Source organism: Solanum stenotomum, chromosome 1 (genome assembly GCF_019186545.1).
Source record: "Solanum stenotomum isolate F172 chromosome 1, ASM1918654v1, whole genome shotgun sequence".
In the NCBI taxonomy this organism is placed as follows: Eukaryota; Viridiplantae; Streptophyta; class Magnoliopsida; order Solanales; family Solanaceae; genus Solanum; species Solanum stenotomum.
Window position 1 is genome coordinate 56,906,566 of NC_064282.1, and position 18,911 is coordinate 56,925,476.

Genomic DNA, 18,911 nt, shown 5'->3' on the forward strand with positions numbered 1-18,911 from the left:
GTGACTTTTTTTTTTTTTGGTAAAATGGAGATAATATATTAATAGAAACTAATATGCATTATTACAAGGGAGTGGAATTGCAGCTAGTCTGCTAGAGCTATTTTCAGGGGAGGCTTCATCGTTATTACAATTTCGAGGATCTATTGGAGCCCTTTTCAGCCGAACAAAGGAGTTCCTACTTTATCTGCTCCCACCTTACTAAGTACAAACAAATGTGAAACTATCCATTGCACAAAAGAGTTTGCTTGTTGCATCTTAGATACTTCTTTGGCTAATGTGTCTGCTACTTGATTTTCTTCCCGAAAGTTGTACTGGATGAAGGGGTTCCCTAGTTGGTGAAGCAATGCCCCTCAATAATTCAAAATATTGATATAAGATGGGTGGTTAGTTGCAATCAAATTAATGACGTCTATGGAGTCCATATTGATTTACAATGGCATTAACCCATTTGAGAGACCAATATCAAGGCCTTTTAGTAGCGCCATAATTTTAGCTTTGGTGGCCGTTGTGTCATATATGTCACCCATATATCCAACAATCCAGTTGCTGTCTTTGTCTCTGATTACTCCTCCAATTCCTCCCTTTCCTGGGTTTCCATAAGATGAGCCATCAATATTCAACTTGTATCCATTGGATGGGGGTTTGAGGTTTTCATTGTACATGAACAATTTTGGGTTTGTTCACTTTCTGAGTTTTCCCAGTTAAATACATGTACTCCATAGCATGGTTAAAAGGAGTATTCATTTGAATGTTATTTTTTGTGTTAGATAGTTATCATTTCTGGACAACCAAATATTCCACATGTTAAAAGGAAAAGCATCACACCATTGTAATTGCTTTTTGATCGTGATGCTAAGGTCTTTTAGAAAGTCCAACCAATGCTTATCATGGTTGTTGATGAACTTGTTAATGGTGTAAATGTTTCCCATATTTTCCCAAAGCTTTCTTACGTTGGGGCATTCTAGAAAAATATGTTTTGTGGTTTCTGGTATATTGCAGTAAAAGCACTTTTTATTTATGTCTATTCCTATTGAGAGAACGAGGACCATGAATCATATCCCTAATTGTTCTATGGTTTGGGAGCCATCTGTCTAGCCAAAATGATGTTGAGGATCCATTTCCTAGAACCAATTCCATTCCACGTTTACAAATATCCCATCCTATTCAAATATTTTTCCAAGTCCTGCTTCTAATGGTTGAGTTATGTTCATGGCTTGGTCGGACTTAGTTTTGTATTATGTGACTTATTTTGCTTGGTCATTTTTTGGAATTCTCACATCTGCTCAATCTCTTCATTCCCTTCTCTATTATTTTAAAAAAAATTGTACTAATTAGCATAGAATACACTGGTTCGAGAACTAGTTAAAAAACAAGAGAAAATACAATCAATTCAATGTTTCTGATTGCAAAAGATATATATGCTCATCTCTTTTGACAACTCTGATTCTAATTCTCTATTATGTCACACAACTCCAACTCCGACTCCAGTGGAATAGCTGCTCTACCACCGCGTGTACGTTTGATTCCTGCAAATAGTTCCCTTTGCTTCGCTAGCTTTGTGATGTGAGGTGACTTACTAATAGTTCCAATGCTCATCTGCAATTGGGATTTTGACAGGCAACTCATTAGCAAATGTTAATATGTGGTTTTATTTCTTAACGAAACGTGGTATTCTAGTGTAAGAAAGGTGTCGTGTCACCTTTACTAATATATAAGAGAACAGATTATTTTATACCCAAGTTCTTTCGTGAATCTCTTTCTCAGGCAGAGGAAACATGTGCCCTTCATATGCAGTGTTACGCGAAACTCCCAGTTTGCACTGCATACAGTAAAACATAGACGTTACTTATTTCATTCATAAAGTTTGAAGTCAACAAGCTAGACAACAGACAGTAAGATAAAAAGATCTGTATTCCTAATCCACAATGTTTCAGATTTTCCTTTAAAAGAAGTATAAGAGAACTGAAAGAGATAACGAGGGAGAGATAAACCTCAATTTCATGACCTCGTACTCCAGCTTCCTCCAATGTCTCACGTCAATTGTTTCATTTTTTACCCAACTCCCTACGATAATAAAGAGAGATATTTCTATTTAAATGTTAAAACACACAGATTCCCCCAAATGTAACAATCAGAGGGCTTAAAAATGAACTATTAGTAAATTTTGTAGCCGTGGATCAGCAGTTATATACCTTTCGGAAAATCATAAACAAAGTCAAAATCTGAAACTAGAGGTACTAGAAAAATAAAATACTCCACCAGTTGTAAAAGCACCCCGACCACGAATTACTAGAGGTTGATTTCCATAGATTTCAGTAGTTAAATGTAATTAAATGCTGAGAGTTGTGCGCTCCTTACTGTATCGTTGCAGCTCGATGAGTCCCTTCTCTGTTGACAATATCCACGACTTCAAGGATATTCAAGACCTTCATATACATAATTTTTTGTCAGATAAAATATATAATAAGAACTTGTGAGCTACTCAATCTCGTGACAACAAAAGACGGTGATTTGTGTGACCTAATCTAATGTTACATTAGCAACTTTAAAATCTCCAGGCATACTCCATACAGACGTTTTCCCTCTCACTTTCTCCCTTGGAGATCGGATCAAATGAGGAGTCGATTAAGAATAGCTCTACATACTATGCCTAATCTTGTGGCCGCAGATTCACATGTGACCTTTGTTTTATAGAGAGGAGACAGAAAAAGGTACCAAGAAAATATTAATAGTAAATTCTATATCAAATTCTGAATGGTCGGATAATTCTGTATCACATTCCGAATGGTCGGATAATTCTGTTTCAAAATCTGAATGGTTGGAGAACTTTGTATCACATTCTGAATGGTAAGATTAGGCAAGTTCCTGGGTCATCCCAAGAAGTTTTAACTAACGTACCGATTTTCAGGCAAATTGACTGATACAATTAATTCTACCAATTCCCGGATGGTGGAACCAACTTGCAATATTCCCCCTTGTGGTAAACACTCTTAGTGACTGAAGCAGAAATGTCACGCCGCAATGATGAGATATTCTGAAACAACAAATTACTAGTTGTTCTGTTACAAACAGAGGAAACATGTGTCCTTCACAGGCGGAGTTACCAGCGTTGTTCTAAAAGTACCATGGTCCCAGTTTGCACTGCAAAAGTAATCAAAAACCAAAAGAGTGAAACTTGTTACAAACCACTTATATAAGTAATCGAGATACAGATGCTACTTATTACTTTCATAAAGATCACAAGTCAACAAGCTAGAGAGCAGACAGTAAGATAAAAAGTATCTTGTATTCCTAATCCACGATATTTCACATTTTCCTACAAAAGAATTACAAGAGAACTGAAAGAGATCACGAGGGAGACGAACCTCAACTTCACTCCAGCTTCCCCCACCGTCTCAAGCTGTACTGCATCTTTGATTGTTTCATCTTATTCCCAACTTACCTGCCATAACAAAAGAGATATTTACATTTAAAAAGAGATTTCTGCTAATATAACAATCTGACAGAGCAATACTTACAAAAGTGTATAGCTAAAGTTAGAGCATGATCAATACCTTTCGACATGAAAATGTTTGATGCAGAAGTATTTAAACTGACGCATCCCACATAAAGTTTTTGTTTTTAAAGCAGCAATTTCCCCGAATATAACAATTAGCAAGAGCATCAAACTGAACGAGTAGTAAGTTTAAAGTCATGGAACCTACCTTTGGGAATAACACTTTGCATTTTCTCTATGAACTTATAACACCTTCAAGTGATAACACGGTGAAATCTCGATATCGGTTGGGTATGCATCTGCAGAAAGACATGATCAAGGGATCAATTACTCCATCCATTCAATTAACTCCCCCAATTGATCCGTTCTAATACACATTTCTATATTCATTTCGTCTTGGAACTTAGAAACTTAATTCAGAGACAAAATATCCATCGAACGAATATTAATTCAAAACTTTAAGGAGAATTAAAATAGCTCGGGGATTCTCAAACACACATTTCCAGAAGGTTGCTTTACTTGAGGATCAATAAAGATGCAATTACATCTCTTATTTACTTACCATTTCATATTCAACATGCAAAGTTCCTTCTTAACCCCTTAGATTCCCAGTCTTGGACTGTTAGTGTTGCCTACACTTTCTGGCACTAATTTGGTGACTAAGAATGAAAATAAAAATGTATTGGTTATGGAAGAACACTTTAATTTGTAGCTAACAGGAGAGAATTACATAAAAAGAGAGAGAACACAATTTCACTACCAAATCATGAGTTATATATACCTTTATTTAAGCGAAAATCCAGGACTTGTCGGAAAGAGCTGCAAAGTTTCTGGATTAACTGGCACATCAACAGTAGTACCAGACCTTTGTTTCTTAGAAGACGAGCAACTGGCTTCATTATGGTGTTCACTATCATCATATCTGTTCCTCCTTGTCCAAATGGAGTGCTCTGTTGGTTCATCATTATCTCCCCTCATTTGTAACAACGCCTCATGCTCTAGTTCATCTTTATACAACAAATGAAATCCGTAATTCTTAATTTGTCCAGAAAAAGTTACACCAATAAATCCATAGTCATTTGGTGTTTTTCCATTTGCCTTAGATGTATCCCATACGCCAGCAAGAGGTACAAAGAATAAATGAATAGCAGATACTTCATCAAGATAAGATTGATAAGATGTATAGCACTCTGAATGATTGCTTTCGGATAACTTCTGGATCATCCACGGCATCCGATTGCATAAGGGAATCAAGTGAGCTGTGGTTTCAACTAATCTGTCATAATAACATACAACAAATCCCAAGAAGTTATCACATGTGTACCAATTTTCAGGCAAATTGACTGATACACTTTTATCTGTCCCCCGATGGTGGAACCAACTAGGGATTTTATTCCCAGCATGCTCAATGGTAAACATTCTTAATGACAAGGAATGTGAATCAGAGATATTCTGAAACATGGCACGGGCAAACGTAATAGGAATCAAATCATTGTACTTTTCAGAGCCATATGGCAATGGCGTGAATATCACCCTCTGTGGTAAATTAGGAATAATTTTCAGAGCCATATGACAATCTGATAAGTGCAAGGTTTGAAGAGCACCAAGTTGTGCTATGCTTCGAGGCAAATGCTCAAAATTATTTCCCTGGAGATTCAACTCTTTCAAAGAGGATAAGCCTCCAATGTCTTCCGGAAGCCCTCCATCTATTATATTGCAGTAACTGAGATTCAGATTTTCCAATGAGCGTAACCCTTCAGCCACATTAACACCTAGAAACTCTTTAAGCCTCTTGCACTCTGATAAATCCAAGGATCGAAGGGAACCAAGTTGGGCTATGCTTCGAGGCAAATACTCAAAATTATTTCCCTGGAGATTCAACTCTTTCAAAGAGGATAAGCATCCAATGTCTTCGGGAAGTACTCCCTCTTTTAAATTGCAGTAACTGAGATTCAGATTTTCCAACGAGCGTAACCCTTCAGCCACATTAACACCTAGAAACTTTTTAAGCCTCCTGCACTCTGATAAGTCCAAGGATCGAAGAGAACCAAGTTGGGCTATGCTTAGAGGCAAATGCTCAAAATTATTTCCCTGGAGATGCAACTCTTTCAATGAGGATAAACATCCAATGTCTTCCGGAAGTCCTCCATCTGTTAAATTGCAGTAACGGAGATCTAGCTTTTCCAATGAGTGTAACCCTTCATTCACGTGAGGGAAAACAAAGAACACTCCATCTACGAGACCTCCTCCTGTTTTTTTTTTTGCAAAACTCAATGATTTAAGTTTGTTCAGCCGGATAATGGAAGATGGAGGTTGTGAGATTAGAGTATAGTCGGCACGAAGCTCCTCCAAGTTTTCTAAATCCCCTATCCCTTCTGAAAGGCTTTCAAACTTAGAGCAATACGATAGATATAACTTCACCAAGCTTTTCAACATGCCAATGCTGCTTGGAAAAGCTACAAGGTTTTTGAAATTACTCAAATCTAGCTCTGTAGGCAAATCACTGCTTATCTCGGAGCCTCCTCTCTCAGAAATGTCTAACTTCAGCTTCAGTCTTCCAAGGAATTCTGGAAATTTCTCTAAACTACAGCAACTCATTAGATATAGTTTTTCAAGAGATTCCACGTTTACACATGGAAACCTCTCAAGGTTTATACAACCATACAACTCTAAAGAGATGAGTTTTCTGGAACATCCCAGAGAATGGTGAACCTCTTTAAGACTCTTGCATCCACTCAAATCCAAATACTCCAAATTTGGCATCCCGGTGAAATCTGGTGTTGCCATCAAGCTTCTAGAGTACCGGAGATCTAGCCTTCGTAGAGACGGCAAAAGTATCTATTCAAAACACACAAGGAAATTGTTTAATTTACTGCTTTAGATTATGAGAGTCAACAAAATATTTTGTGGGAAATTAGAAATTGTTTTTATTTTTTTATGGAAAATACATGTTCATAAACTATGTAAAAGTGTTGTCATTAGCTAGTACTATAAATAAAAGGTAGAATAACTAAAACACCTTAAACTTGACAGTTGACTAAAATATATTATTTCAATAATGCCATGTGGCGGTGTGGATCTCAAACCCGAGACTCGTGGGGAGGACAAATGATGACAAAGACCATAATGAAAACAACACAAATTTATGTCTACATTTTAGGGGAGTTTTGTTATTCTGCAAAAATAAAAAGTATTTCAAATAAAATTGTACCTTTCTTTTAGTCCATAATTCATGCAACAAACTATCCTGGAGTTCAAGATGAACAAGTCTTTGCGGTTTAAAATTTTCTGGCAATGACTTGCAAGGATAGCGATACCAGGTAAACCAACGCAAGTTGTTGGGCAGGTACTCAATGAAACCATCATGGCAATTGGAATCATAGGAAACATTGTCTTCCGAATCACTCCCGGGGCAATAATCTGGATAGGGGTCCCGTTGGAGCCATCCGTGACAGTCAGTTATATGTAATATCCTAAGTCTTTTCATATTTTTCATTGCCTCTTTGCTTAACCATAATTTTGGAATATAAATATTCCAGATTACTTCCACTGCCACTGTCCCCTGATAAAAAGATCACAACCCACAAATTATAACTTCAGATGTGATCGATCATGTAAAATACGCTTGTCAATATCACTGTTTTTTTACTCCTTGCATGCAATTTTTTTGGAATGTTTTGAATTATTTATAATTGCACTTGAAAAGCAATCATTAAAAAAAATAGGGTACAATATTAGTTAGGTCCTTCTCAGGAAATATGTGGCTCAAGAGAAATGCTTTGTACAATTAGCTTGTATTTTTTGCCCCTCCTTACTTGTATTTTTTTGCATTCGAGAATTTTTATTTACAAAATGTTACTCAGAGTAAATAGTTGGGTAATATTAGCTAAAAAAATTATTAATTGAGTTATTATGTACACAGTATTTATCAAATTTCAGGTTAATCCAAAGAATAAAAGTTAGATTAAACATATTAAGAGGCTACTAGACTAATTCATGCCTTGATAACATAACATAAATGAATTTTGATAAATGAAAACTAGAAATTGAATATTATTGTGTTATTTTGTCTACTTACTGTATTGTTGACCAACACTTCTTTCAAATCTTTAACCTCCCATAGTCTGCTGCGTTCACCTGGATCCTTTTGCATATTCACTATATATTTACACATATCTTGTATTAAGTCATGCATCTGAATCCTATCATAGTTGTCGATGAACACAAGAGATTTGTCAATTAGGACACTCAATTCAATATTTGCTCCAGAATAACAACTCTCAAGAATTTCCATGATGTCTTCTTTTTTATCCCCTCGTAAGAAGCATGCTATATCTAGAAATATGTCTTGTTGTATGGTCTCCAGTCTATCGTAGCTAATTTTAAGTTTTTCAACAATTTCTGACTTGGATTTAATTTTCATTTGCTCTATAGCACTTCTCCACTCAATTATGTCCCTCTTATGTAAGAAAGAACCCCACACTTTCAGTGCTAAAGGAAGGCCTTTAGCATGATGAATGACCTCCAACGAGAGCTTCTCAAAACATTCACCTGGAACTTCTTCTTTGAAAGCATATTGATGGAACAATTTAATAGCATCATGGTTAAGTAGTGCAGTCACTTTATATACTACATCATTCTTTCCCAGCAAATGTCTATCTCTAGTTGTTGCAATAATCCTACTGCCTTTGCCAAACCAATCAAGATCTCCAGCTAGGTTATCCAAATGGTCATTGTGATCTATGTCATCAAGCACAACTAAAACCTTCTTAGACCGAAGTCTATGAGCTATCATGTGCTTTCCGTCCTCTTTATTATTTACGTGGTTACCTTGTATCCTCAACAGTTTTGAGAGAAGGATATTTTGCAAAGAATGCATTCCACACTTGTTTTCCTTAATATCCGCAAGAAAACAAGCACCATCAAATCGATTTGAGTTTGTATCAAAAATAGCCCTTGCTATTGTCGTTTTACCAACTCCACCCATTCCCCAGATCCCAACAATCCGAACATCATTGATCTCCATTTCTAATAGGGATTTTACTTTTTCTAAATGAGTATCTATTCCCACAACATTTCGCAAATAAGATACTGAAGTCTTGCATAATTTGAACGAAACTTGGCTAACAATATGCTGAATGAAGTCTGATTCAATCCTATATATAAAAAAAGAATATTGTTAATATATACAGATAAAGAATCAGGAATAAAAATTAGTAGAGCAACTTGAGACATAAATCGTGAATAAGTTATATAAACATAAATCAATCAGAATAGTTTTCCTTCTTACTGATATAAATATATAATTCGGAAATATGCAAAAATATAATTAAGATTCTGTTTTGACTCAGTTTTTGAGGTTTGTCCTATAATGCAATACACATATGGTTTCTTTTCAGTTTATGTGTTTTCAACTCACCAGTCACGGATATCATATCCCTTTAGATTTGCGGCAGCAGCTAGGGCATTCCTCCATCCTTGCACCTTCTGCATCCCCTCAACATCATCCTTGTACCTCGATTCGTGTTTGGCAAATGCTTCTGCAAAGCTCTCACTTTGGTATCGAACATGTGATGGATCCACATAACAGAAGACCGGTATGACTGTGTGTCCAATTTTTTTCTCCTTGCATTCCATTATCTTCACTAGTTCATTCAAGCACCACCTTGACGTAGCATAATTCTTTGAGAAAACGATTACTGCAACTTGAGACTCTTCTATAGCTTTCACAAGTTCTTCTGAGATGGAATCACCATCCTCTAGCCTTTTATCATCTAGAAAGGTGAATATTCCCTTATTTTCCAAACCTTGGTACAAGTGACTCGTAAATTTTTTTCGAGTATCTTCTCCTCTAAAACTTAGAAAGACATCGTACTTCCGTTGAGGACAGTACTGTGAATTACTCGCAAAAGAAGAAGATGCTATAGATTCGATTAATAGTCTAGTGTATGGATGAGATCAATTGATGAACAGATTAGTTATATAGAGGAAAGAAGAAATAAACAAGTACCAATTCAAAAATGAAAGCTTCTATGAGCATTCCAAACAACTAATAATATTACTAGGAAATTCCTTAATGTCTACTCTAGTCAACGCATTAATTATTCTGAGAAGTTTCAGCTCCAGAAATCCAATGGGATTTTAGCCATACATTTTTTACCAATTTGAATCCATCACAATTGAATATATATGAGTACCTTTCACATTTATGGTTATGGGCCAATATCCATCTGCACAAAGAAAAATTGGACCATATTACTATTATGAGCAAACAAGACAAATCTCATTAGTTTAGGGTCTAAATATCAGGGCCGTCTTAACCCCTAAGCCACTAACACTCTGTTTGGATCATTGTTACCGATTGTATTGTATTGTATCATTACTATACCTACAATGTTTGTTTTGATTGTTACTTAAAATATATTGTATTGTATTGTTAAATTTCTTTGTTATGTAACAATGAAAATCCCTATTTTATGGAATAACCGATTTGGTGTGTTCCCATTGTTACTTAATTTCTTTTTCCAATTATATCTTTATATAATATTTCATAATACTATTTTACCCTTTACCTTAGTATTATTTAATTCTAGTCAAACCTCCTGCCCTAGAATAATTAAGGATATTTTAGTAAATTTATAAATTATAATACAGTACGATACAATCAAACCAAACAATTAAAATGTTATTAAACAACAACAAACAATACAGTCTAGCCAAACATTGTATCTACCATACAATATAATACAATAGAGTACAATACAATACAATACATTATGAAACAATGGATAACAATGATCCAAACAGAGTGTAAAGCAATCTCTTGTGGGCCCATTTTAAAATATATTTTTTTACTTATGAATGTTATTTTTTAAAAAAATAAAATTTATATGTACTATGAGTGCTATGATTTCTACTTAGGAAATTGCATATGAAGTGAATATAGAACCTGAATTTCGTAAAAAATAATTTGATAAAAATATTGATAACGAAATCACAAAGTCCCTTGAAACTAGAGTTGATTACTTAAGATATATTTATATATATATATATATATATATATAGTAGATCAAGCTATTTTTTTCACTTCAAAATAGATTTGAACCAATTGAAGCATATGAAAATATTTTTTGTTTCTTATTTAGTGGTAAATTGAGATCATTAGATGATGAGAATTTAAAAAACATTGTCTTAACCTTGAACTTTAACACGTAATAGTTATTCTGCTATTGATGGTTTAGATTTATTTTTTGAATTGAAAGTGCTAAGAGAAATAATACATGTAGAAGATAATGATCTAATGAAAATGCGCAATCAAATCAAAGACTTGATTCTTTTTCAAATACACATATTGCTTATAGAATTATGTTAACAGTTTCTCTAACTGTTGCCTCAGCCAAAAAAATGTTTTTCGAAACTAAAATTGATTAAATTTTATTTAAGATCAACAATGTCTCAAGAGAGATTGAATGGATTAAGCTATATTATCAAATGAAAAGGAAATATTAAAACAAATCAATTATAAAACAATAACTAATGATTTTGCATCTAAAAATGCTAGAAAAGTAGATTTTAAATAAAAGTATATATGATGAAAAAATAAAATATTAGGCCCCCTCCCTTAAATTTCGCTTTAGGCCTCCAATCTTGTTGAGTCGGCCCTGCTAAATATGTGTATCTATTTTAGTTTTTGATATTATCTTTTGTATCTAGATATACAGTAGCCAAGTGTGATTTGCATGTATTTGAGATATAATGACACTCTCACTCGCCTTTCTCCTATCTAGCTCATTCGCCTTTTGTTTTTGCTCTCTCGCTCACCTCTCTCCCTGTGTATCTGTATTTCAAAATGTATCAGGAATCAAAGATATATGTATCTAGTATCAAAAGATAAATGTTGACTCTCTCACTCACCTCTCTCCTCTCTTGCTCATTTTTCTCCATATGTATCTATATTTTAAAATGTATTTGATATCATAGATATATGTATCTAGTATTATTGATACATGTATCTATCTTGATATCTGAAGGAGGGTGTATCTGACTTATAATCTGGTACGAAGTTATTAATTAGTGAGACAATAAATAATTATTTCAAACTATAGAGTGAATTAATATTTATGAAGAGAAATGTTTGTGTAATTATCACAATGAATGAATAAAGTCAAGTTGTGTTGTCGGTGGCAAGGAAATTACCATTCTTTTTTCTCTGCACCTTTATCTGCTTGTGCTATTAGTAGTCCATATTATTACTTTTGAATTAGGAAAAGGTCACCAAACTCCAGCCTCAACAATAAATGGAGAAACACATTTGGGGTGTGTTGAGTAGAGTAAACACGAATATTCAAGTAAATATACACATAACACATATATTGTATGTATTTCAATACAACATTTCGACAAAAGTGCATACTTTGTGATACTCCATCTATTCCTTTTTACTTGTCACCGTTTTTTTAGAGCCAAACAATATAAACTTTGATTAACGTTTTTAAAATATAATTTTTCACCATATTGATATGAATTTTTTTTTGCAATTTACGGTACTTTTTGTAGAGTTTTTGAATATCTAAATTTTTATTTTAAAACATCAAATTAATATAATCAAATTTATCTTTAAAAATTAGTCAATTTTACTCTTTGAAAAACACAACATAAGTGTTGGTAATTACTTAGTTCTTCTCATTTATGGTTATGGACCCACTATCCATTTGCACAAAGAAAATTTGGATCATATTAATATTATGAGCAAACAACACAAATCTTACTAGTTAAGAACTAATTATGTTTCTTTATTTTAATCTTTTTGAAATTACCTTTTGTACCACATTTACTTCACCAGATACATGTATCTGGCACACTCAGATACATGCAAGTCAAATTTTGCGTAATTTATTTTAAATACATTGTATTCAAGTGTGACTCGTATGTATCTGGGATACACTGACTCTCTTTCTCACCCTCTCTTTATGTATCTATATTTTAGCATGTAATTAGTATATATATAGTATCAAAAGATACATGTTGACTCTCTCGCTCACCTCTCTTTTCGCTCTCCTCTCTCCATGTATATAAGTAGTATTTATGGTAAAAATATTTGAGTAATTAGATAGTTTTTCTACAACTGTTGAAGGAATGTTATATTTCATCACAATGAATGAATGAAGTCAAGTCGTGTTGAGGGTGACAAGGACATTACCCTTCTTTTCTCTTTGCACCATTATATGCTTGTACTTCAACTTTTAGTGGTTCATTGTGTGCATATTACATTTGATTTTCAAGAAATTTCCGACATTTTATTGCTTTTGATTGGTTATTTATATTCAATGCATCTAGTTTTCATGCTTTGTTGGTCGCAAAGATTTTGTTAGGATATTACCTTACCGTTTCAAATAAACTAGGCTCGCAATTTGTTGAGTAAAGTTTCATATGTCGTTCTATTTAGCTTTATTTTATTGATTCAATTTATTTCTGATTGAGAAATAATATTTTAATCCAATGATGAGTTCTAATGAATGTCGATATGATATTTCAAGTTCAAATTTTATCAGAACAAAAAAAATGTTTAAATTTGTGTTCATTTCTGATTGATGATGATTTAATAACACTATTAAATTATTAACATTTGTAAATTTGATAGAATATACATGTAATGAATAGTTTTGTTGAATTTTGATAAATAATGTATCTGATATATCATGATTGTAAACAACATGTCTTTAATGTATCACATATAACATAAAATGTTAAAAAAAATATTTGATACATTAAATAATGAACATTATACAAGTAAGAAATGTATATTACAAGTGTTATAAATTAAGTGTATCAATAACATCATGAACGATAAAAATGTGTGATACTTTAATTCATGAAGATAGGTTGATTCGAATAATTTTTAAAATTATCCTAATTTGTATTGTTTACCACACACATTATGATTACAATTGAAAAAAATATAGACAAATATACATTTTGAGATTAACGGAACAAAATAGATTGATATTAAGAGTCAAACAAAACAAGTTTTTAGAGAAGCGCTTCAACACTTGAGTTAATGTATCTTGAAAATAGTACAAATTAAAAAACAGTGTGTATCCATTGATACACTATAACTATTCCAGATTAACTAAATCATCATGGTCTAGTGGTGTGAAATGACCCCTAAGCATTGAAGGATCATCATTATCACTAACATATCTTGCTTTGGCCTTTCACTGTCGTATTTTCATAGCAAAGTGGCATATTTTAACACATCGCTATTTGAAAAAGCTAAAAATTAGAAAGAACTAAATTGGAAGTAGCAAAATCTAAATTTTTGCAAGTTATGCATAAGTTATGAGTTTTGGGTCAACTTCAAACGACCATAACTTTCAGTACAGGATTAGTTAGGTGGCTCATAAGATATCAAATGAAAGGTCTTGGAATCCTCTTTCCAATGCCACCAAATTTGTTAATTTTTGAGCTTATATGAGAGATATATGCCTATTTAAAGTCGCGTTGTCCGGTTAAGGAAAGTTACCTAAAAATATGAGGGGTATTTTGGTCTTTTCTTTATCGATTTAAGCGTTTTTAGTAAATAATTAGGGGTCTAAACTGATTTGGTTCAGTTTTTCCAAACTAATTTACGCTTAGGATTTTGAGAGGAGTTCAAGAAGAGGAGAAAAGAGAAAAGTCAAGGCGTTCATCAAGTTTTCTAACGAATCGAAGGTTGTTTCGCCAAGGGTTTAATCCCTAAGAGGTATGTGAGTTCTCATAGTGTTGGGTTCATTCACCCACATGCCAATCATGTTAATTTCAGCGTAATTTTGTTCTTGAAAGTTGAAGGATTTGAGTTCTTGATGAGTTTTCGTGAAGTTTCATTTGTAATCTTGATTGTTGAGGATTTGATGAGTTCTTGAGATAATCGTATTGAGTTGAAGAGTTTTTTTTAGTTGATTCTTGTGTACTTGTATTGAGCAATTGAATCTAAGGAAAACTTGCGGAAATTAGTCAATTAAAGTAATTTAGGATCAGAAAACAAGTAGAAATATTCGTCAGAATTGCCTGGGGAGGGGTTGGGTGGCGCGCCCCAGATTCTCAAGAGGAGTTGGGGTGGCGCCCCAGCAGTGCGCCAGAAATGGGCTTCTGAACTTTAGGTGCTAGCGCCCCGTGACATCAGTGTGCTAGGGTCGCCTGACCCCACCCTTTTTCCATTGTTTAGCCGGCCGTTTAAGTTCTCTTAATTAAAGTGTACCTTCACTCCCTATTGATTCTAACTACTTAAAATACTTCTAAACATCTAGAAATCGTTCACAATGTGAATCATAACCTTGAATTCAAATTCAAGGTAGAGCTAAGAGTCAAGTCTTGAGAGGTCTTCGAGTCATTTTAAGAAGTCTTTTTACAAATTATTTTTAAACTTGTTTTAAGACTTGAGCATTTGAGTTTGAGGAAGAGTAGAGTTGAGTTCATTTTCTTAAAAATGATATATGGGAACTAAGTATTCCTAAGAGAAATGTTTTTACATTTAAGAAAAGTGGAAACACTGATTTACAAAAGAGTTCATGAGCAGTTTTAAGTATCATCTCTTTTAAGAGATAACATTTTGAGTAATAATCTCAAAGTTGAGGAAGAGGAAATGTTTTCTTTAAAACATAATGAGCTAAGTTATATTTTGGGAGTAGTATTGAGCACCGATATGGGGGAGAGTTCTAACAACTCACAGCCACCATAAACCATGTAGCCAATGTGGGTAGAAAAGGGTTATACTTTTTAGATGATTCCTTTATTGCTTTTTAACATAGACTAGTGGATCCACTTAGTTGAGGAGTTCTATACCCCGGCAAAGTATAGGACAGTTATGGCAGCGTGGGCTAGACGATGTATGATCACATAGCTCATAGTGATGGTTGTCGATTAGAGAATCTCTCAAACATAGTTTACTTTGTATTTTTGCATACAAATAGAGTTTATATTGTATTTTCTAATACATTGAGTTGTTATCTACTGTTTAAATTTTTTTCTTTATACTACATTATTTCTATTGCTTTATATTGAAATGAGGTTGAGTTGAGTTGAGACGAGGTATGTGTTTCTTCAGTTCCAGTTCCAGTTCAAGTTTATGTCATGTTTTAGATTTTCCTTCGCATGCTCGTACATTCCATGTACTGACACCATTTGGTCTGTATCTTTTATGATGCATATACAGGTAACCAGAATCAGCATCCAACGTTTCGTTGATCTAGTTGAGTTCCAGAGTTGTTGGGTGAGCCTCCTTGCTTTCGAAGGATTCCCTATTTACTTTCAGTTATTTCATTTTGTTATTAGGATGTCGTGGATCTTGTTCCGACATCCATATCAGTTAGTAGAGGCTTCATAGATAGATAGACAATAGTTCATGAGTCTTGTTCATTTCAGTTGTTATGTTCTATACTTGAGTTGCCCTTGAGGCCAGTTTGAATGTTTTATTTTCTAATATATTTTGAGTATTTCTTTGAGACATTGACATACTTTTGATTTCATCCTAATTATCAGTAAGGCTTTCGCTAAGAGTTAAATGAGGCCAAGGGTTCGCTTGGGGCAAGCAATGGTTCTCGAATGTCTGCCATGTCCAGGGTGTAGGCTCGGGGCGTGACACATATCTTGAGCGGAGATAATCGGATCAGAAACCATTAGATGGAATTGAAATTTCATCGCTAAGGAATTTAGCAAACGTAGCTGCAAACAATCCACAATCCCTACAAAATGCAGAAGATACATTATAAAAACGAATTGAACTTATACTTTAAAACAAAATTTTATAAAACTTACATTTGAATAAGATTAAAGATACATTTAAAACTTGATTCAACAACATTAGAGTTATGTATCAATACCTTAAATATGAATATGAAACATTGCTATATAATAAAATTACTTTTTTAGTAATGTATCATGCATTTGAATCAACTACTAAATGCTAGATTGAACATCAAAAAATAGCGTAGAGATAGATCAAAAATCGTTACCTTGGGTAGAGTGAGTCAAGAAATTGTAGATGAAACGTTTCTACCCTTTTTTCAGTAATGTATCATGCATTTGAATCTACTACTAGATGCAAGATTCAACATAAAAAACACCGTAGAAATAAATCGAAAATGAAGTGCAGATTAGTTAAGAAGGAAAGGGGGAAGCAACAAATCAGAAAGAAAGAAGAAAATTACTTATGTTGGCTAGGGATGATTTAAATGGAAAGGGGCCAGACGTTCTTGTTCTGTCATTTTCTTTGTTTCCTTTTTGATTTGGGCTTGTTTGGCCCCATTTTTGTATAGAGTTATTTAAATAAAAGGAGCTTTGAGCTCCGAAAAAAAAAATTCCCCTTTCAAGAAGTAAATACACTCATTCTATATGACAATTGTTTTATATTTAAAAAAAATCATTACCTTGGGTAGAGTAGGTCGAGAAATTGTAAACGAAACTTTTCTAGCTCTTTTTTTGAAGGAGCATGATCCATATCAGGAAATAAGGATGATTTTTTTTTTGAAGATGACAGTGGAGAAGACGACAACAAAGAAGGCGAAAATGTACCGATTAATTGGTTTGAATTTGGTTGGTAGGAGAGAGAATCCTTTTACAATTCAAATTGAGATGAAATTCTAACTAAGATTGTGGAGTGAAATTAGGGAGAGATTAAAGGAGTGAAAAAAGGAAGGGAAAACGTGGGTTAAGGTTGGACACTTATGTATCCGGTTAACTTGAGAATTAGGGAAAAATAAGGATTTTGAAAATATTTTAAAATGGTAGAGAATAATGAAAATTATGAAAAATAAAGGTGTGTATATAGGTAATTTATTCATTTTTTAACGAAAAAGCTTTATACACAAATTGTTTTGAACGAGGATGGCCTAGAGGTTGGCCAAATTGTTGGGCTGGGGGCCAAACCACAAAGAGGCCCAAGAATTAGACAACCCAATACTAGATTGGCTTGGGATCCAGGTTGAATAGAGTTTATATGGTTGTCATCTGCGTTTTGAAAGATAATGCATATTGTGAAGAAAACTCTCTTTCTCATCTTCTTTCTAGAATCTAAACTTTTCATCCTCATTCTTATCTCTATCTTTAATTACTTGTAATTTCAATACTTTTCATTGTAAATCAAGAGTTTAAGTGTTGTCGTTGTAATTATGCTATCTTATTATATAATATTTGTGTATTTGTATTGAGAATTCGAGTCTGTTTCATATAAATCGTACCAACTTCAGAACTTGTTTACCGTTAGCACCCTATTATTGCCTTGTGCTACCTTTTGAATTCATAAATACTTTACCAAATTTGTCTTCCACTTCAAGTATTTATATAGGTGAAGTTTCAAAACATGTCCATCTTGGACTTACCAAGTCCTAACTCTGGACTTCACATAGTTTTTACTAATACGAACTCTACTTTTCTTTTTTATAAAGAGTACTTTTATACCCATCCTTAAATTCTTACAAGTACAAAGTTTTAGTACTTACTAACCGTTATAGAATAACTTGTTGTTACCTTTTGAACTTTTAGTATTGTTGTAGAGCAATAGTAGAAGTAAGGTTTCCACTGCCCGTGACAATGTACTTACCTTAGACTCATACCATTCGTTGTGCTCACTAGGGTATGCAATGTTGTCCATTTTATATAAACAACTATAATAATTTCTTCGGAAATCACTTATCTTAGATAATCATGTATCAAAGCAATATATCTAGAATTTTCATTATCTATCCTAACGACTAAGGTTGACTTGTTATCAGTAGTATTTTAAAATGCGGGGCGCGAGGTGAGATATTTTATGAAGTACGGGTAACGGGTGAGACGTAATACCCAAAATACGGAGCTTAGGTCCCATGAATCTATGGGGTGTATATCACATATATCTTCAGTTTTATAATTTATTACTAAAATGTAATATAAGCCAAAATTAAAATTGTCAATAATTCTAAAAATAAATTCAAATAAATCATCAATAATGTAGAAAAAATATTATAGTTATTATTGATAAAGGTAACAACACAAAATGATAATTGTCAAGATAATCTTAAAAATAAATCATCGACCTCCATATCTATTAGTATTTCACATCCTCAACTCTCTGTTCAAAATGGTATACTATTATTTTTGCCTTAGTGTTTCTCTCTTTCTATGTTTCGCTAATTCTAACTCAACGTTATTAACAGATGCATTAAATCATGTATTTTGGTGAAATTTGGGATAAGTAAAAGAGTACTGCTTAAAGTTGTGTAGTCTATTGTGTTTGATTTTTATTATCTTTAGTAGATATATCTCATGGGAAAAAAGCTAGCTATAGAAGACTTTTTCATACCTAATTTCAATGTTGGAATGCACTCAAATACATATTAGTAAAAAAAATAAAATACATATTAGTAGTATACAAAGAACTTATATAACTATGGAAGTGCAG

At 33.4% G+C, this 18,911-nt stretch overlaps 1 protein-coding gene and 1 long non-coding RNA gene across 3 annotated transcripts; both read right to left on the reverse strand.

The window, feature by feature from the left end:
- Positions 1-1,296: 1,296 nt before the first annotated feature.
- On the reverse strand, positions 1,297-4,666 carry LOC125853861 (uncharacterized). Of its 2 annotated transcripts, none has more exons than XR_007445225.1 (9): positions 4,278-4,666; positions 4,059-4,128; positions 3,705-3,795; positions 3,366-3,442; positions 2,899-3,141; positions 2,359-2,426; positions 1,992-2,064; positions 1,736-1,819; positions 1,297-1,596 (listed from the first exon to the last, which is right to left on the reverse strand). It is a non-coding gene; the product is annotated as an uncharacterized LOC125853861 (long non-coding RNA). The 2 variants fall into 2 exon arrangements; XR_007445224.1 differs by having other exon boundaries at positions 4,059-4,155.
- Positions 4,667-4,672: 6 nt separating this feature from the next.
- Positions 4,673-9,476, reverse strand: LOC125854585 (TMV resistance protein N-like; the record flags this gene model as incomplete). Its single annotated transcript, XM_049534167.1, has 4 exons — positions 8,916-9,476; positions 7,575-8,652; positions 6,708-7,058; positions 4,673-6,334 (listed from the first exon to the last, which is right to left on the reverse strand). Coding segments are annotated over exons 1-4 (3,309 nt in total), but the record flags the coding sequence as incomplete, so codon positions are not given.
- Between the last annotated feature and the right edge of the window lie 9,435 nt (positions 9,477-18,911).